The sequence below is a fragment of the Peromyscus eremicus genome, chromosome 1 (assembly GCF_949786415.1).
Source record: "Peromyscus eremicus chromosome 1, PerEre_H2_v1, whole genome shotgun sequence".
Taxonomy (NCBI): domain Eukaryota; kingdom Metazoa; phylum Chordata; class Mammalia; order Rodentia; family Cricetidae; genus Peromyscus; species Peromyscus eremicus.
In genome coordinates this window covers 169,499,928-169,520,102 of record NC_081416.1, presented here as the reverse complement: position 1 = coordinate 169,520,102, position 20,175 = coordinate 169,499,928, and the positions used below count along the sequence as shown (strand labels likewise).

The following is a 20,175-nucleotide window of genomic DNA, read 5'->3' as shown; positions in this document are numbered from 1 at the left end:
GGCCACACCTCCTAATAGTGCCACTCCCTATATGCTTATTGGGGCCGATTACATTCAAACTACCACAGTATTGGAGGAATATGGAAGACTTTGGGACTCTCAGAGGTTGAGAGCACTGGCTGTTCTTCCAGAGGTCTTGAGTTTAATTTCCAACAACCACATGGTGGCTCACAAACATCTGTAATGAGATCTGGCGCCCTCTTCTGGCCTGCAGGCATACATGCATGCAGAATATTGTATACATAATAAATAAATCTTTAAAAAAAAAAGAAAAGCAATTGGATGCTTTAATCATAGTTTAATGAACTATTCTAGTAGGAGCCTCGAAGACAGTGGTGGTGAGGTCGGTTTGAACTATGGGGACCCAGGTCAAGAAGTTTCAGAGGGGAAGAACATTAGTAAGTAGCCTAGAAACCAAACACTTGTTTTTATTTTGTTGTTGTTGTTTTGTATTTTTTTTTTTTTGGAAAAAGTGTGGCTGATTTTTGCCCTTGTCCTAAAAATCTACCTGAAGCTAAATTGAAGAGTTTTGGACTAATGGTGTAAGCAGAGGACATTTCAAGATAGCCTGGTATAGACTCTGTCATGTAGTTATTACTGGTCACTCTCATGGAGTGCTGTAATGGAAAGAAGAAAGCTGGACAAAGAGAAACATAAAATGTACAGTCTGAGAGAAAAGGAGCACCAGGAAGTGTAATGGAGTAAGTCCAGTATTCAAGGGGACAGAAAGTTTAAAGGAAAGCCTGATGCTAGATGGAATAAAGACAATGCTGACCTCAAGGCAAGACCCCACCCAGCTAGTCTTCCAACTTGAGAAAAGGAATTAAAGAAAAGCTTAAACAGTGAGCTGCTTAAGTTTTTCTTTAATTCCTTTTCACAACTACAGAAAGATGATGAAGATATAATTGAAAGAGGGGGCTAAGTTCCAACTCTAGCAAGCTGCAGAACTTGGTAACTTTAGCCATGTGGTTCTGGCTTTAGAGTCAAGGATACAAGAGAGGGATTGTGGAATCTCCCTCTGCAGCTAAGGAAAGCCTCTGAGGCCAGGCATGTGCCAGGATTTTCCCTGCATAGAGGCCTAAATGTCCATTGCGTGAAGCTATGAAGTTGAAGCCTGGATTATGTTGGAGACCTCAAGATGCTGGAAATGCCAGAGACATGGGATACCTGGCAAGGAGAGCCGCTAACAGGGAGTGGAACCAGTTCAAGAGAAAAAGTGTGCTGCAGTCAACAGAGCTAAAAGGAGTTGGAGATCCAAAGAGTACTTTGACATCAGACATGGAGATATAGAATTTGGAGTTTGCCCAGCTGGTTTTTGGTCTTTCTTTGGCCCAGTATTTCCTCACTATGCTCCTTTTCCTCCCTTTTGGAGTGGATAATGTATATTCTATGCCATTGTTCATAGGAAATATGTGACCTGCTTTTTTATTTTGATTTTTATAGGGAATTATAGTTAAGAGATTGCCATGAGTCTCAGAAGAGACTTTGGACTTTTAAACAGTGTTGAGAAAATGATAGACTATGGGGAGTTTTGAAGTTGAACGGAATGCATTTTTGCTTTAAGATATGCCTACAAGCTTATGGGGCCAGGGAGTGAAATGTCCCTGTTTGAATAAGAATGGCCCTCATAGGCCCATATATTCACGTGCTTAGTCTGCAGGGTGTTGTGGAATATTATTTAAACTATGTAAAGATGTGTTACATTTGTTTATGCTGCGTTTGTTTAACTGTGTGGAGGTGTGTTGCTTTGCCTGCCTAAGGCGCCTGATTGGTCTAATAAAAAGCTGAACGACTGGCCGGGTGGTGGTGGTGCACGCCTTTAATCCCAGCACTTGGGAGGAAGAGGCAGGCGGATCTCTGTGAGTTCGAGGCCAGCCTGGGCTACCAAGTGAGTTCCAGGAAAGGCGCAAAGCTACACAGAGAAACCCTGTCTAAAAAAAAAAAAAAAAAAAAAAAAAAAAGCTGAACGACCAATATCTAGGCAGTAGAGGGATGGGTGGGGCTGACAGGCAGAGAGAATAAGTAGTAGTAGGAATCTAGGCTCAAGACAGGAGAGAGGAGAGAATGAGGGAGAAAAAGAGGGAGATGCCCAGGGCCAGCCAACCAGGCAGGGGGTAGGACATACAGAATGAAAGAAAGGTAGGAAGCCCTGAGGCAAAACGTAAAGAGAACTAGGTTAAATTAAATTAAGAGTTAATGGGACAAGGATAAGATAAGGCTGAGCATTCATAATTAATAATAAGTCTCCATGTCATGATTTGGGAGCTGGTTGGTGCCCAAAAGGAAAGCCTGCTACACCAGGGAGTGGAAATCTTTGAAAGGATTAGAAGGATTGGGAGGTGTGGCCTTGTCGGAGGAGGAGTGTTACTGGGGTTGGACTCTGAGGTTTCAAAGGCACATGTCAGGCCCGGTCTTTCTTTCTACCTCTGTGACTATGGATCAGGATGTAGCCTGCATTTGCTGCTCCAGCATGCTGCCATGCTCCCCAACACGATAATAATGAACTAAGCCTCTGAAATTGTAAACAAGTCCCCAAAGAAATGCTCTCTATTTTAAGAGTTGCCTTGGTCATGGTGTCTCTTCACAGCAATAGAATATTGACTCAAAACAGCCTGTGTTCTACTACTGGGTCACTCCTCCAGCCCCTCACTGGGGGATTCTAGGCAGGGGCTCTACCACTGAGCCACACCCCAGCCCCTCATGGGGCATTCTAGGCAGGGGCTCTACCACTGAGCCACACCCCCAGTCCCTCACTGGGGGATTCTAGGCAGGGGCTCTACCACTGAGCCACACCCCCAACCCCTCACTGGGGGATTCTAGGCAGGGGCTCTACCACTGAGCCACACCCCCAACCCCTCACTGAGGGATTCTAGGCAGGGGCTCTACCACTGAGCCACACCCCAGCCCCTCACTGGGGGATTCTAGGCAGGGGCTCTACCACTGAGCCACACCCCCTGCCCCTCACTGGGGAATTCTAGGCAGAGGCTCTGACTCTGCTGCTGAGCCAAGCTCCCATAGCCACGCAGTTTAAGTTTTGACTTTTGTAATGCAATATAATATGGGACTCCAATGTTTTTAAAAAGTATCCACAGTTGTCTTTAATGACATTTCAGAAATGAACAAAACGACGCTGGCGGTAGTGCACGCCTTTACTCCCAGCACTCGGGAGGCAGAGGCAGGCGGATCTCTGTTGAGTTTGAGACCAGCCTGGTCTATACTAAGCGAGTTCCAGGAAAGGTGCAAAGCTACACAGAGAAACCCTGTCTCGAAACCCCCCCCCCCCCAAAAAAAAAAAAAGAAAAGAAAAAAGAAAGAAAGACATGAACAAAACGAAAAGCAATCAGGGAGAGCGAGCTCCAAAGCGATTTCCCCTGAGTTCACTTGGTTAAAACAGCATGAAACTTATTGGCGCTTTAGCGTTCTGGGGAATGTAGTCTCTGCGAGGCAGCGGGGCTACACGCTTCCGCTGAGGCATTCTGGGAATTGTAGTTCCGGTACCAGCGGCGGTCGAGGTCGCTTCCGCTCCTGCAAGGCGAGGCTGCCTGGTGAGGGGAGATCCTGGAGCGTCCCGTGGCCCATCGTCTGGCTGGTGCTCCCGGAGTCTCCCCTCAAGGCCCGACTCTGATCCCTGGGGAGGAGCGGCGGCGGTGGCCGGGCCCTCTGTCGCTGGACTCTGCCCGGGGCGGCGCTGCCTGGGATTCCCGGACGCATCTCAGTTGCCTGCGGAGCCCCTGGGAGAGAGAGACTAGCTTCCCACCGAAGCCTGGCAGAGGAGGTGATGACAGATGGCCGGCGTCCTGAAGCCTTAAGTGGTATGCAGCTCTGGTTCTTAAATGTAATATTTTTGCATTTATTTATTTATTTACTTAGAGAGGGGGGCGTGCCACAGCTTGTGTATGGACGAGGTCGGAAGACAACTTGTGAGAGGGTCTCTCCTTCCTCCGTGCGGGGTCCAGAGAATTGAACTCGGGCCGTCAGGCTCGGCGGCTCGCCTCTACCCCCTGAGCCATCTCCCCGGCCCAAACTCCCTTTTCTTTTGAGAGGGTTTTATTGGTCATTATCTTCATGCACGTGGGAAAAGAGACTTTGTGGAGGCTCTTGCAGATGAGCAACGTTTACTAGTCATGGAACCTTTTAGAGCTAGAGTGGGGGGCGCAGTTTAACTCCTACGGATGGGAACAATTATGTTAAGATAACTGATCACAATGAACAGACGCTTCTGAGCGTGAGGGTCACTCATGACACAGCGTTCATCAGAGTTATGAGCAGCTTTGTGAAGAGTGCCCGCCGCGGCTCTGAAACTGCAGGAAATTATAGTGAGTGTGGGCTTTGCTAACCCTTCGCGCTGAGCGAGGTGGAGCACGGATGGCTGGGTGTCCTGGAGGCTTACTCTGCAGGTTAGTTTGAAGTAGGTAGAAAAGCCAGGTAGCGAAGCGCACAGACTTGCAATGCCCGCGCTTGGGGCTGAGGGAGAAGCTGGGGAAGTTGTGTGGACTGACTCTCCTGGCAATGCCCTCACACAACCCTTCCTCCCCCAGTTGCTTCCCAGAGACCTGCGCTGTCCCAGGTAGAAGGAGAGGACAATGACCAAGTTACAGGTAAGTCCGATCGGCTTCCCCCAGTGCTAGGGATCAAAAACAGGACCCCTACATACTGCGCAAGCGCTCTGCAGCCAAGCCATGCTGAACTACCTGTAAGTGGCAGGGGGTGTGGCTGAGAAGAAAGGGGTAAGAGGGGTAAGAGAGGGTAACGGGTGCATGTGCTCAAAGAACATTGCACAAATGAAATTGTAAAAGAATACATTTTGACACAGAGAAAGTGGACTGGAGAGAGGACTCAGCAGTTAAGAGCACTGGCTGCTCTTCCAGAGGATCGGTTTGGTTCCCAGCACACACTTCTGATAGCTCACGATTGCCTGTAACTCCAACTCCAGGGGATCCAATGCCCTCTTCTGGCCTCCCAGGGCACCTGCACACACATTACACACACAGACGTACAACATACACATACATAAAAAAAATTAAGTTCACTTACATTCTAAAAGTAACATCATTTCTCATGGTTTGCCAATTTTATTTTGCAAATGAGTTCTCCATCTTGGTGTGGTTTATGACTTTATTTCGTTTTTAAATTTTGTACTATTATTAGTGTGTGTGTAGTGGGGCGGGGTTGGCTGTGAGCATGCCAAGGCATTCATGTAGATGTCAGAGGACAGCTTTTGGGAGTTGGGCCCTCTTTTTCCACAGAGTCTCCTGTGTCTGTGACTGTGGAGACAGGCAGGTTCCTGGTGTTCATCGGCAGCCATCCTAGCCTACTTGGCAAGTTCCAGGTCCCCGAGAGACCCTGACTCAAAACCAAAAAAAGATGGCTAGCACCTGAGGAAGGACACCAGGGGTTGTCCCCTGGCCCCTATGTGCGTGCATGTGCACACTCACGCATGCTTGTGTACACACGTGCACACAGAAGAGCCGTCCTGAGCATTCATATCCTGAACAGTCAGGGAGTGCCCGGCCGTTGCCATCTGCATGGCCACAGAGGTGGGCCCGACTGGGGTGATGGAGGAATGAGGAAAGGACAGACACACAGACACATGCACAGACAAGCTGGGATCAAGCGAGCCATGTGCTCCGATGGAGACAAACCAGCAGCTCGGAAACTCGGAGCATTTATTATGTACCGCCGGGCATGTTTCAGTTAACCTAAACGTGAATTATAATGCAAAAGGGTATATTTTACGTGGTGGTCGGCCAAGTCCTCCAGCTGCCTACAGTCAGTTCCAAGTTTGTTTTGCTAATAACAGTGGCAATTTTCCCAGTTAGTTTGCAGACGGCAAGTAGCCTTCATTCTCTGTGTTCCGGCCTAAACTGGACACTTTAAAAAATCTTGGGTGCTTTGGTAAGTGATTAAAAATAACAGTTTTCTGAGACTTTCACTTACTTAATTAAATTCTTTTTTTTTACATTTATTGTATGTGTATGGATGGTGCATTTTAAAATTTATATATATATAATGCAGCCTTTATGGAGAACTACGTGGCCATGAATGGCATAATACAGATGATGATGGTAGTGGTGTTGGACAGATGTTGGCTGCTTAATGTGTATCATGCGTGGTCCTGGGTCCTTTCTGTGGTCTCACTTAATCCCTTCAGGGACACTGTGATGTAGGTAGTTACACAGATGGGGAAACTGAGGCACTGAGAAGTTAGTTTCCAAGCTCATCAGGCCAGGGATGCACAGAGCCTTGGAGCCTTAAGGCCCGTGCCCACACCCGTGACCCTGAACATCGCTGCTGTTGGCAGAGGCGTGTTCCTGAGAACACAGAAGGAGCTGCTGTCTGTCCCAGAAGGTCCCCGCAGGCCCGTGAGATTGGCAGAGCTAAGGACATAATGAGTGATCCAGACCTGAGTGCCGTCTGCCAGACACCTCGGGACACAGAGGTGTTTCACACACTGGAGAAGTTAGGCATTTGGAAATACTTGCCTAGACTTTACGAATAAAGAATTCTGAATCTGAAATCCATCATGTTCCTCCAACACAAAACATTTTTAAATGATGTCATCACTCATGAAATGGGTTTCGGAGCATTTTGGATTTGGGGATGAAGGGATACCTGAGCTGTTTCCAGCACAAACTCAGCACATTACCCCTGACGTGGGTTTGCGCTCTCTAACTCTAAAATCCGTGGCTTCCCCTTTAACAGCAAGGGTCCTAGTGAAACCATAAAAGGCACCAATGGTCCCTACACCAGTGTTTTCCTCTCTTGCCCCCGCTCCCTGTAGCCATAGAAAGGGGTGAATAGGCACTTTGTAAACAGTTGCTCAGGTCCCAGTGGCATTGGGTATGAAACTGGGTGGCACATGTTTGCTGTCACAGGAGATGGTGACGTTCAGGGACGTGGCCGTGGTCTTCAGCGAGGAGGAGCTGGGGCTGCTGGACGCTGCCCAGAGGAAGCTGTACCGAGACGTGATGCTGGAGAACTTCCGGAACCTTCTGTCAGTGGGTGAGGATGGCGGCCTGTGCCCCTTGGCAGTGTCCTCAAGTTTACCTCTGGTGTCTTCTTCAGTTACACTCACTGCTTTCCTTTTAGATTTATTTATTTTTTATTTTATGTATATCTGGGTGTTTTATCTTTTTTTTCTGCATAGTGCCCACAGAGGCCAGAAAAGGGCATCACATCCCCTGGAAATGGGGTAACAGATGGTGTGGAGCCATCATGTGGGTGCTGCACACCCAACCTGGGCCCTCTGGAAGAGCAGTCAGTGTGCTGAATCATCTCTCCAGCCCCTCCACTTTATTTCTTAAAACTGCATTTTACACATAGATGCTGTTCTTTAAGATTTTTTTCTAAAACATTTCTTTATGTGTATGTGAGTGTGCATGCAGGTTGGTGTGTGTGTGTGTGTGTGTGTGTGTGTGTGTGTGCCTTAGTCAATGTTCTGTTAGTGTGGAGAGACACCATGACCACGGCAACTTTTATAAAGGAAAGCATTGAATTGGGGCTGGCTTACAGTTTCAGAAGTTTAGTCCATTATCATCATGGTGGGAAGCATGGCGGCATGCAGGCAGACGTGATAGCTGAGAGTTCTATATCCAGATTCAAAGGCAGCGGAAAGAGAGAGACACCGGGCTTGGCTTGGGCATTTAAAACCCCCAACCCCACCCCCAGTTCCTCCAGCAAGACCACACCTCCATATAGTGCCCCTCCTATAAGCCTGTTGGGGCCGTTTTTCATTCAAACCACCACATTCTACTCCCCAGGCCCCATGGGTTTGTAGCCATATCGGAATGCAAAACAAGTTTGTAGTCCAACTTCCAAAGTCCCCATCCATAGTCTAGCATAGTCTCAACAGTGTTTAAAAGTCCATAGTTCAAAGTCTCTTCTAGATTGGTAGCGATCTCTTCACTGTAACCCCCTGTAAAATCAAAATCAAAAAGCAGATCACATACTTCCAACATACAATGGCACAGGATATACATTACCATTCCGAAACGTAGGGAAGGGAGCGTAGTGAGGAAATACTGACCCAAAGCAATACCGAAAATTGGCTGGGCAAACTCCAAACTCTGCATCTCCATGTCTGATGTCAAATGCTCTTCAGATCACCAACTCCTTTCAGCTTTGTTGACTGTAACACACTTTTCCGCCTTGGCTGGTCCCACTGTCCCATGACTCCGGCATCTCCAACATCTTGGGGTCTCCAGCAAGTTCAGACTTCACACAAAGGCCTCTCTGGGCCTCCATGCAGGGACCCCCCTGACACATGCCTGGCCTCAGCAGCTTTCCTTAGCTGTGGAGGGAGATTCCACAACCCCTTTCTTGTATCTTTGACCCAGAGAAGTAAGTGCAGCTAACAGAGCCCCAGAGCTGCTTCTCCTCTTGTGTGGGGTGCTTCCCCTCGGCCCTCCACCCCCAACCCCAACCGAAGAGTCCCATTGTGCCATTCCTTGCCTTAGATCCTAGGCTTCACATTTCACTCAGTAAAATCAAGTTGTTTTGAGTTTTTTTTGGCTCAGGCTTGCCCAGAAATTAGTGATCCTCCTGCCTCAGCTTCTCAGGCACTAGGATGACAGGCTTGGTTGACTGTGCCTGGCTAGGACGCCATCTTCCTAGTGCTCCGCCAATCTCCATTTTTTTTTCCCTGCTTCTTTCTCTGCTGCCATTGCTCAATTCTTTCTGGCCAGAATGTTCTTCCCTGGGAAGTGCCCTCTCTCTCTCAGAGACTCTGCATTGGTCTGCTCAGAAGTCCCCAAGGCCCTACTCCGAGCAGCTTAAACCGTGTGTCCTGCTCACTCTCCACATTCTGCACTTGTCTCTGCTGGTGTCTGGGCATCGCCAGACTTGTTACCATGGACTTAGTTTGAGTTATGGTGATGTACCCCAAAACCCCAAGTGGACACCTAGCAGCGGCTCCAGGAAGCCTTTGGTGTCGTCCATCCCGAGAAGACCTTCCGTGTTCCTCACAGGAACGTCCCTCTCCTGACCCCCAACCCCGTTCCTCTCCCTCCTCCTCCTCCTCCTCCCCCCGCCGACTTTGTTCCCAGTGCTTCATACAAGCCGCTGCCATGGAGCTGCATCCCAGCGTCTCCGGGGCTGCTGCTTCCTTTTGCAGCTTCAGTATTTGTTTGCTTCACTTTTCTTATTTCCCGTCCTGATAGCTTGCTCACATGTCACTGTCTGGTTTCCTGGGGGACCTGTCGGGCCGTGTGGTAACCTTTGTTCCTATGGTGGGACAGCTGCTGCGTTTGGTTGGCGTCTGAGATCTACTTTGGTTTCTGAGCCCCTGCCCGCAACCCTCTGCGACCCTGGACGTCTCAGATTGTAGAGCAGGCGTCTGCAGGAAACCCACTCGCTCCTGTCCCTCCGATCTTTTCCACTCCTTCCCCAGAGAAGGCCTTCCCTACTCAGCAGGCGTGTTTGGAGCCTTGCTCTCTGAACACTTTAGCTGCCTTCTAGTAGTTTCCAAGTGAGTGCCTGTGATGAAGTCATTCCAGTACCGTCCTACACACGTGTGCCCTCGAAGTTCCTGGTGCCTCCCCATTTACACTCTCACCCTGGCTCTCAGTCAGGTGAACCAGATCGGTCTTCACGTCGCCCACAGACGGGTTCGGACCGGGCAGGTCTGGTCCTCTCTGCTCCCTGCAGTCTCAGGGAGGAGTCGACACATGGGAACTTCAGCCCACACCATCCCTCAAGTGTAAACACCCTGATGCTGAAAAGTGCCCCCCATCCCATTATCAGTCTGTACGGCTGCACACAGGCTGTGTGAAGCAGGTTCGAGACAGGGGCTGTCGGTGAGACAGGGGCTGTCGGTGACCTTGAGCCTTCACTCCTGGGCTCACCCCGAATTTCCCACCACGTCAAACTCTTGAGTGCATGTTCTCTTCATTGTAGACCCTGGTTCCCAGAGCTCCTGCAAGTTTATCTTCAACAATGGTCTCTTCAGGGTTTCCAGAGAGAAACGAGGAGTCAGCCCTTCGATGTCCCCATCCTTGCTGATGTCACTTTCTATTCTCTATCCTTTCAGGAGGCCAGGGTCCAAACAAGATGGAGGTTCTTCATGCAATGGGATTAAGGTGCCTCTCACTGGGGCGCCTTCCATGCTGGCAATTGATGAGCCGTGATGTCGACACACTGGCCAGAACTCCAGGTGCCCTGGTGAACACTCACGGAAAGGGTTCTCACTTCCTGGAGAAGTGTCACTCCTGCCACAGAGGAGCGGAAGAGCCACCCTGGGCCCCCAGGGATGACGGCCGCCTTGAGAGTCTCACAGGAGACCATTCCAGCATTACTGACAACCAAGAATGTCCCTCTGGGGGTGTCCAGAGTTCTTGGAGTAAAACACATCTTAGCGAGAGGCGGAACCATGGGAGACACTGTCAGCAGCCTCCGGTGAGAACCAAGCCGCGGCTGTCTGCCCCGGGTGTTGACATTCTGAGTTGCATTTCCCACCACGATAACCATGCGCTGCACAAAGGCGACAGAGCCCCCAGCAGCGGTGACTGGGGCAAAGTCAGCTTTGCTGTGTCACCCCGCACCCCACATCGGGTTTACACAGAAGGGAAAGCCTGTCGGTGCGGCAAGGGTGAAGAAGCCTTCAGCGACAGCCCCAGTCTGGGACTCCATCAACAGGTCCCCCTAGGCAACCAGTCCCCTGTAGACAGTACACACGGGGACACCGGGCATAGCTCCAGCGTCCCCATTCAACCAAGTGTGCACCCGGGAGGAAGGCGCTACTGGTGTCGCGAGTGTGGCAAGGGTTTCAGTCAGAGCTCCAATCTGCAGACTCACCAGAGAGTGCACACGGGGGAGAAGCCCTACACCTGCCCCGAGTGCGGGAAGAGTTTTAACCAGAGCTCACATCTGTACGCGCATCTGCCCATCCACACGGGCGAGAAGCCCTACCGGTGCGACCGCTGTGGGAAAGGCTTCAGCCGCAGCACAGACCTCAACATCCACTGCCGAGTCCACACCGGAGAGAAGCCTTACAAATGCGAGGCCTGCGGGAGGGGCTTCACGCAGAGGTCGCACCTCCAGGCCCACGAGAGAATCCACACCGGAGAGAAGCCGTATAAATGTGGAGACTGTGGCAAACGCTTCAGCTGTAGCTCGAACCTCCACACCCACCAGCGGGTCCACACTGAGGAAAAGCCCTACAAGTGTGACGCGTGCGGGAAGCGCTTCAGCCTGAGCTTCAACCTTCACAGCCACCAGCGGGTGCACACGGGAGAGAAGCCGTATAAATGCCAAGAGTGCGGGAAGGGGTTCAGCTCAGCCTCGAGCTTCCAGAGCCACCAGCGGGTGCACACGGGAGAGAAGCCGTTTCGCTGCAGTGTGTGTGGAAAGGGTTTCAGTCAGAGCTCTTATTTTCAAGCCCACCAGAGAGTTCACACCGGGGAAAAGCCATACAAGTGCGATGTGTGTGGGAAGCGCTTCAACTGGAGCTTGAACCTTCACAATCACCAGAGAGTCCACACGGGAGAGAAACCCTATAAATGTGAGGTATGTGGCAAAGGCTTCAGTCAGGCCTCGAATCTGCAGGCCCATCAGAGCGTCCACACTGGGGAGAAGCCGTTCAAATGCAACGCGTGCCCGAAGCGGTTCAGTCAGGCCTCACACCTCCAGGCCCACCAGAGAGTGCACACGGGCGAGAAGCCCTACAAGTGTGACACCTGTGGGAAAGCCTTCAGCCAGAGGTCCAATCTCCAAGTCCACCAGATCATCCACACCGGGGAGAAGCCATTCAAGTGTGAGGAATGTGGAAAGGAATTCAGTTGGAGCGCAGGGCTTAGCGCTCACCAGAGGGTCCACACGGGTGAGAAACCCTACACGTGCCAGCAGTGTGGGAAAGGTTTCAGTCAGGCCTCACACTTCCACACGCACCAGAGGGTCCACACCGGGGAGAGGCCCTACATCTGCAGCATCTGCTGTAAGGGCTTCAGTCAGAGATCACATCTGGTCTACCACCAGCGGGTCCATAGTGCGGGCAATCTGTAGGAGCTTTGTATTGCTGACAGGTCGGGGGGCCCTGTCAGGCATCTGCTCTCCCTGGAAATCCGTGCTCCTGATTGTTAGAAGTTCCTCAGAACCAGGAGCCTTTGGGGACTTCAAAGGGATGGTGCGCTTCTGTTTGGGAGGTGGATTCTTGACAAATGTCGGAAATTACAGATGAGAGGAAAATTGTTCTATAAATGTACAGTCACCAGGTATGAGAACTGCCACCCTCGGGATATGACACAGCAGGAAAATCTCAGCATCCATCCAGGTCTCCGCAGAGAGGCCACAGGAAAGGCTTTAACCTAAGTGGGAGATTGGCAGGTGTTGACTGACCTGTCACTTCCTCATAGGAAGTGCTCCTCTGATTTCTGCTATGCAGAGCTGTGTGTGGCCCAGGGCCCCACAATTCCTGAAGCAAGTGGAGAAGGGCCCTCTAAGCAAGACTCATATTTGAAAACGCTAGCCAGTCTCCAACCCTGCATTCATATTGATTCATATTCATCAGTAATCCCATAGAAAGCCTTAAAGTAGCTTCTGGAAGGCAGAGGCTTCCCACTCACATCTGTAGTGTGTGGGCTGCCCCATCTAGCCATGGTGCTTTGTACAGCATAGCAACTTTGTACTGTGTGATTTTTAGTATTTGTACTTTATAAGACTAAAACGGTGCTTTAAAAAAAAAAAAAGTCCTGTATTTATCAGACTAGAAACATGAACTGAAACGTATTCCATTGGAATTTTGGGCCCTGAGTTCATTGGGACAGGGTTTTTACTGTAAGGAACACTGCAGATGTTTGTTACAAAGTATTTACTGTTGACAAAAGTTCTTAGTAAACTTGAATGGTTAATTAGTTGCTTCTCCCCTTTCCCTCTAGTCTCAGGTCAGATTGTCTTCCCTGCTTGCTCTCTCTGAGCTTCTCGTAGGAGCCAGCTGCTGCCCCATGTGAGCAGCTTCTGCCCCGTGTGAGCAGCTTCTGTCCCGTGTGAGCAGCTTCTGCCCTGTGTGAGCAGCTTCTGCCCCGTGTTTTAGACTCTTTTGCACTGCTCCCACAGTGCTCTATTTTCCAAGGCTGTATCAGGTATAAAGGAGAGTTATTTCTTACAGCTCCAGGAGCTGTGAAAGTCAAGGATCAAGCAGGGTCTGACTGGGTCATCTGTCAGCAGGAGGTGCACAGGAATGATCTAGGGAGGGCTGGAGTTTGTGGCACCCACATAGTGGTTCATGACATCTGTAACAACAGTTCCAGGGGATCTGATGTCCTCTTGTGACCTCTGAGAGCAACACACACACACACACACACACACACACACACACACACACGGTGCATATACATACAAGCATTCATTCACATAAGTAAATCTAAAACAAGCCTTGAAGATCCATGGAGAATGCAGGATCCCTCGGTGACAGCCTGAGCTCTGTCATGAGGCAGGGCCCTCCTGACAGTCACTGCTCCATGTCCTGCCTCTTAAATCTCAGTGCTGACTGAATTTGCTTCCAATGGCTGTGATAAATGTCATCTCAGCAAAGTGCTTTGGGGAGGAAGGGCTTATACAGTCCATCCCTGAGGGAAGTCAAGGCAGGAACCTGGAGGCAGGAACCAAAGCAGAGGCCATGGAGGAACATTGCTTACTGGTCTCCTCCTCATGGCTCAATCAGCCTACTTTCTTTTCTTTCTTTCTTTTTCTTTTCTTTTTTCTTTTTCTTTTTGTTGTTGTTTTGAGGCAGGGTCTCACTGTGTAGCTCTGGCTGTCCTGGAACTCACTCTGTAGACCAGGCTGGCCTTGAACTCAGAGACCTGACAGTCTCTGCCTCCCAAGTGCTGGGATTAAAGGCCGTGCACCACCTCCACCTGGCCCAGCCCACTTTCTTATACAGCCCAGGACCACCTGCCCAGGGAAGGCACAGCCAAAGTGAACAGGGCCTCTCACACCTTCTTTAATCAAGAAAGTATCCCACAGACTTGCCTACAGGTTGATCTGATGGAGGCGTTTTCTTAATGTTTCCTCTCACCACATGACCACAGTTTGTGCCAAGTTGACAAACTGATTAGTACACATACACACTCAACCGTGGCAAGCAGATGGCAGGAGCCTGCATTTTTTCCCCCCTAACTCCTATTGTAACTTGGGAAGGAGAGGCAGGAGGATCAGAAGTTGAAGGTCATCCTCAGCTAAGAAGTGGTGTTTGAGGCCAGCCTGGGCTACATAAAGCCCTATCAAAAAAATAAAAATGAAGGAAAAAGAAAAAAGGGCCAGGTGTGGGGGCCCATACCTGAAACCCCAGCATTAGGGAGGGTGAGGCAGGAGGATGTAGAACCACAGGCCAGAGTAAAGACTGTCTCAGAAAACAAAGGGAGAATGTGACTTGATTTGCTACACCCTCATTAAGGAGCCAACGGTTGCTGGGTAACTAGTTTACAGCAGACTTTACTAGCGAGGACCATGGCTCCTGCTCCGAGCCTGTAGGGCCCTGGGGAAGGTGTTAGGTTCAAATCCATGGCCTGCACAAGGTATTTTCCCCTGCCTCAGATTCCTGGGGCTAAGGACTCAGAGGACAACAGCTTTACTTTCTGGATTCTTCTGGATCCTTGTCCGTATTTGTGAGCATCTGCAGGCACAAGTGGGGAGAAGCTCAGTGTACTCGGTGGCTCACCCAGGGGCCCCCCGAGTTCTTCCCAGGGCTCTTCTGTCGTCTACACACTTTTGTTTTATTATTTACTTATTTGTTTGCCTATGTATTTTCAAAGCTCATTCTGGTTTCGGATGTCTGCCTCATGGCAGAGGTGTGAGAACTCATCTTACTGCAGAAGTGGTTTCTGGAGAAGGTCTTTCCATCCCTGATCTCACAGGGGCTCTTTTTGTTGTGTTTGTGGGACCAGGTCTCACTGCAGCCTTCTGTCCTGGAACTTGCTATGTAGACGAGGCTGACTTCAAGTCACAGACCCACTTGCCTCTGAATGCTGGGATCAAAAGCGTGATCCACCATGGCCACTCCATTGGGTTTGGTTCTATTTTATAGACGGAGCTCTTGAGTTTAGAAATGTATTCTTGAGCAGGAGACAGGGCTCAGCGGTAGGTAGAGCCCCTGCCTAGAATCCCCTGGTGAGGGGTTGGAGGTGTGGCTCAGTGGTAGAGCCCCTGCTTAGAATCCCTCAGTGAGGGGCTGGGGGTATGGCTCAGTGGTAGAGCCCCTGCCTAGAATCCCCCAGTGAGGGGCTGGGGTGTGGCTCAGTGGTAGAGCCCCTGTCTAGAATCCCCCAGTGAGGGGCTGGGGTGTGGCTCAGTGGTAAAGCCCCAGCCTAGAATCCCCAGTGAGGGGCTGGGGCGTGGCTCAGGAGCAGAGCACATGTCTAACATTTTAAAGGTCCTGGGTTCAATGCCAACATCCCAAAAAGAAAATTCTTGGGACTGGAGAGATGGCTTAGTGTTAAGAACTCTGGCTGCTCTTGCAGAGGACACAGGTTGTGTTCCCAGCACTTACATGGTGGCTCACAACTGCATGGTAAATCCAGTTCCAGGATCTTATGCCCTCATCTGGCCTCTGAAGGCACTGCATGAAAAGTGAATTTTTAAAGAAAAACAATTTTTTTTTCTTGACTTCTGCGGGTGTTAGGCAGATTTGCAATGAATGGGAGGTTAGTATTTTATAATGCAGAGCTAAACATGACAGTATCCAAAAACATTAAATACTAAATGATTAGGCTCAACAATATATTGTTGATGAAAGAGAAATGAATGAACTAGCAGACAGGATGATAGAAACGACACAATCCAAACCACAGATGTGGGGGTGCACACCTTTAATCCCAGCACTTGAGAGGCAGAGGCAGATGGATCTCTGTGAGTTCGAGGACAGCTTGGTCTACAGAGCAAGTTCCAGGACAGCCAGGGCCACACAGAGAAACCCTGTCTCCAAAAACCAAAAAGAAAAAAAGAGGAAGAAGGAAGAGGAGGAGGAGGAGGAAGAGGAGGAGGAGGAGGAGGAGGAGGAGGAGGAGAAGAAGAAGAAGAAGAAGAAGAAGAAGAAGAAGAAGAAGAAGAAGAATTAATAAAAGATTGAGGGAGCTGGTGAGGGGGCCTGAGTTCAGGCCCAAGAGTCCATGCCGCAAAGCTGTTCTCTGACCCCATAAGCGCGCCCCTGCCCCAGCACACACGCACATCAGATGGTGAGGGATCCCACCTGTAATCCCAGCACCTGGGAGGCTAAGGCAGGACTGGATCTAGGGGCAGCCCAGGAGCTCAGAGAATGGCTGACTGCCCAGAGGTCTCCTGGGGGACACACCCATCGGCAGTCACCAACAGGCAGCCACCCATGGTCCCGCTGTGGATTTTGAAATGTCCCCGTATGCAATGCCAGCCTGGGTGCTGTAAAAACAGTCGTGCCCACCCAGGGTCTTAAGGGAGAAATGCCCTCCTGTGCCACCAGTAGCAGGCTTCCAGAATGTTATGAGGCATTCTGACACTCTCAGGACTGCCAAGAAAGTTGGAAGGTAAGGTGCATTCATGGGAACCTAGGGATGTGGGAATGAACAAACCAGAACCAGAAATGATATCTCAGACTTTTGTAAACAAGTTCACAATGTATTTCCTTGAGAAAGAGGTGAATTTTGTATATGTGGTTTTTCAGATAGAGTTTCATGTACTCCAGGCTAGCCTCTTTGTAAGGAACTAAGGATAACCTTGAACTCCCGAGCCCCTGCCTCAACCTTAGAAAGACTAGGATAACAGGCTTGTCCCAGCACAATCTTTTTATGTGATTCCAAGGCTCAGACCTAGGCTCTGTGCATGCTGGGCACACATTCTGTGATCTCAGCATGCCTCAGAACATCTCCTTTTGTTCAGTCTCTATGGAGGCTGGTCATTACCCAGAAGCATGGAGAGACAGAAAAAAATCTCCACTCCTCTGAAAATCTGACCACTGGGGGCTTTATTGCTTCTGTGTTCTAGACAGAAGACACCTGGTCACTTCCCAGAATCCATCCACACTGATTCCTGGCCCATTGTGAATCTCTGACCTTAGCTAATTATAGAAAGATCTGATGATAGTGAATCTTTCATTCAGTGAATTAAGTGAATGTACCAATTTGGGATCCTAGAAATTAAAGCACTCCCCCAAAATCATGGAGCAGAAGATGGTGGCCATGGCAGAGGAAAGAGAGGGCTCTGTTCATATGGGCCCCTGGCAACAAGAGGTACATCACAGAGGTCTAGGTGTCCCCTACGTTGTCCCTCTGGCTGACTCTCCCATGGCTGGTGCCATCTCCAGGTTTGCCTGTACTTCTGAAACCTTGCTGTGTCTGTTATTCTGTAGTCATGGTGCGACTCCTTGTGCATCTGTGTCTCTCTGGTCTCATCTCTGACTCTCTGAGAGTCTGTTCTCCTTTTATGCCCTTTGTCTTGATTACTCTTCTATTGCTCTGCTAAGACACCATGACCAGCTCAGCTTAGAGGGGGGAAAAAGAATTTACTGGGGCTGACAGTTTCAGGGTTGAGTCCATGACCATCATGTCAGGAACATGAAAGCAAGTGGATGTCACGGTGCTGAAGCAGTACCTGAGAGCTTACATCTCATCCATGTCAGGAGGCAGACAGAGCACTAACTGGGAAAGGCTTGAGCTTTGGAAACCTCAAAGCCCATCCCCAGTGACACACCTCCTCCATCAAGGCCACACCTTGTAATCCTCATAATACATTTCCACCAACTGGGGACCAAATACTCAATAATATGAGCCAATGGGAGTTATTCTCACTCAAACTACCATATCCTGGTTTGTCTCACATCCATCTGTCCTTCCCACCCAGACACTTAGTGTCTCCGTTAACTATTTCTAGGATCACATATCTTAGTTCTATTTTTTTCTGTGAAACTTCTATTTCAAAATGTATCCTTGGATCTTTAACTTGTCATCCTCCATCCCCACCCCCAAGAACCTGTCTCTACATCACTCTTCTGGATCTTTAGCAATCACACTCTCCATCTCTGTGTCTCCAACATGTTGACCTCCTACACACACACACCTGGGACTCAGCTCAGGTTTTCCAAAGCTCCACCAGCAGACCCCAAACCTCTACCTTGATTCCAGCCTCCATGCTCCCATTTTCTGGTACAAAGTCCATCATGGTGGTCAAACAGAACCCCTTGAGGAAGCTCTAAGTCTTTCTTTGGCCAAAAAAATATAATCATCATCATCATCATCATCATCATCATCATCATCATCATCCCTAAGAGTAGGGTGAGTGGGATCTTCCCTCCCACTACCCTCAGGACCATCCCCCACTCACAACTTCCTGGAAGATGGGTCAATGATAGCCATGAGCCCTTGGCCAGAGAACCCCTCAGCCTGATCCACTAGGGCCTCCCATATTGCCTCATGTCCACAAAGGAGTAGAAGACACTAAGGCCCATGTAGGCTGTGACAGTATCTCCATATTCCCCTCCTGGCTACAAGGCAGGGCCCAGACCTCACAAGCTGACTATAGTGATGGTTTCTTCCTCTCATGGATCACACTCCCCAGTGTTGTCTGGGTCTCATCAGGGAAGAACCCAAACTTGAGCTCTGTGGTTTCACGTGACCATCTCTCATCTCTCCTTCCCTGAGGGCCCCGGTCCCAGCTTTTCTGAGAACCTTCCCAGCTTCGGGCTTTATGAGATTCACGGTCTTCACACAAGCAAATGTTACTCTCCAGGATAGAGACCACACTGTCTACCACAGCCTATCTCCCTCCCTTCCCGCTGTTCCTCCTCATATAAGTTCTAGAAGCTTCTCTAGTGCCACAGCACAGCTGGAAGAAGAGAATTCCCAGCCAGCCTGATCTGGAGATGTCTGTTGAACCATGGACTTGCAACTCTTAGCTGCCTGTGAGCATCACTTCCTTCCTCCCACCTCCTGCCTCCTCACCCTGACCTCCTCCACATCTCACCCCTTGGAAGTATTTCAGTAAGCTCATGGGTCTGTTTGCAAAATGGCCTCCAGCAAAGGCAGAAGCCATTGTCCACGAGAGAGACAGTCCTTGAGCTGGAGCCACCCGAGATCCAGACTAGCAAGATTCAGGAGAAGACAGAGTGCCATGGTCCTACCTTGGCATGCAGCACAGCTCCATTTCTCTCTCTCTCTCTCTCTCTCTCTCTCTCTCTCTCTCTCTCTCTCTCTCTCTCTCCCTCCCTCCCTCCCTCTCTCTCTCTTTTTTTTTTTCCGGAGCTGAGAACCGAACCCAGGGCCTTGTGCTTGCTAGGCAAGCGCTCTACCACTGAGCTAAATCCCCAGCCCCTCCCATTTTTCTTGAAGACAGACTGTTCTGTTTGTTGTCCTTTTTCTGTGGTTGGTGGAAGAGAGTGAGCCAGGAATCTACCTTGGCAAACCTCCTGGTAATTCACCCTAGGCTGCAGGGAGCTAAGGTGGTAACTAAGGAGGAAATTTAGTATCTCAGGAGTGTGTTGAGAGCTGCCTGCTGATTGGCCAAAGGCTGCCTAGAGACACCTTCCTAGGTGATGATGTTAAATAAATGACACTTCCCACAAGCACCTGCTTGTCCCAGCAGTGCGGTGTGCAGAGGCTGAGTTTCAGGGGACACTGCTCAAAGGGTGGCTCCCAGACACTTCTGTCAGAAGGTGACAAGACATCAAGGGCAGATGACTCAAAGAACTGGGTCAGTCCAGAGAGTTTGGGGACGAGGATTTACTCTGGTCATCTGAAGGGAGTGACAGAGATTAGAGAGACTAGGTCTGGCTGCATATTGGGCAAGTATAATGTGTGACTCATTTTGTCACAGTGTTGAGTTGTTTATTTACCTATTGATTATTTTTCCACCATATTTAACACCTGGCATCAGCCACCTGCTGTTCCAGGTTCTAACAACGTGGCAGGGAACAAGGCAACAGGTTGTCCCTTCACAAACCTGGCCTGGATGTGATGGAGTGTGCACCCAGAAGCCTTTCTGAGAAGAACCTTAGTTACCAGACAACCAAAAGGTCGCATGTAAAAGTAGCCAGGAGGTCAGGGGACTGGACCTTGTGATGGCTACTCTTGAGTGTTGACTTGACTGCATCTGGCATTTCTTATCAGATTCTTAGAATCAGGAAGACCCACGCTAAATCAGGACCACACCTTCTGCTGGCAGAACACAGGAAAGAAGGTAATTATGCTTTTGGCTGAGAAAGATCATGAGAGAAGCCCATGA

At 49.8% G+C, this 20,175-nt stretch overlaps 1 protein-coding gene across 1 annotated transcript; it reads left to right on the top strand.

The window, feature by feature from the left end:
* Positions 1-3,587: 3,587 nt before the first annotated feature.
* LOC131925106 (zinc finger protein 235-like) lies at positions 3,588-12,658 on the top strand. The gene is made up of 4 exons (XM_059280372.1): positions 3,588-3,812; positions 4,539-4,598; positions 6,876-7,002; positions 10,028-12,658. Exons 2-4 carry the CDS (start codon positions 4,584-4,586, stop codon positions 11,995-11,997), a joined length of 2,112 nt encoding a protein of 703 aa, XP_059136355.1. The 5' UTR covers positions 3,588-3,812; positions 4,539-4,583; the 3' UTR covers positions 11,998-12,658.
* The last annotated feature ends 7,517 nt before the right edge of the window (positions 12,659-20,175 follow it).

Coding starts and splice junctions, on each gene's coding strand:
- LOC131925106 (XM_059280372.1), top strand. Junction 7,003..10,027: donor CCGGAACCTTCTGTCAGTGG/GTGAGGATGGCG, acceptor CTATCCTTTCAG/GAGGCCAGGGTCCAAACAAG.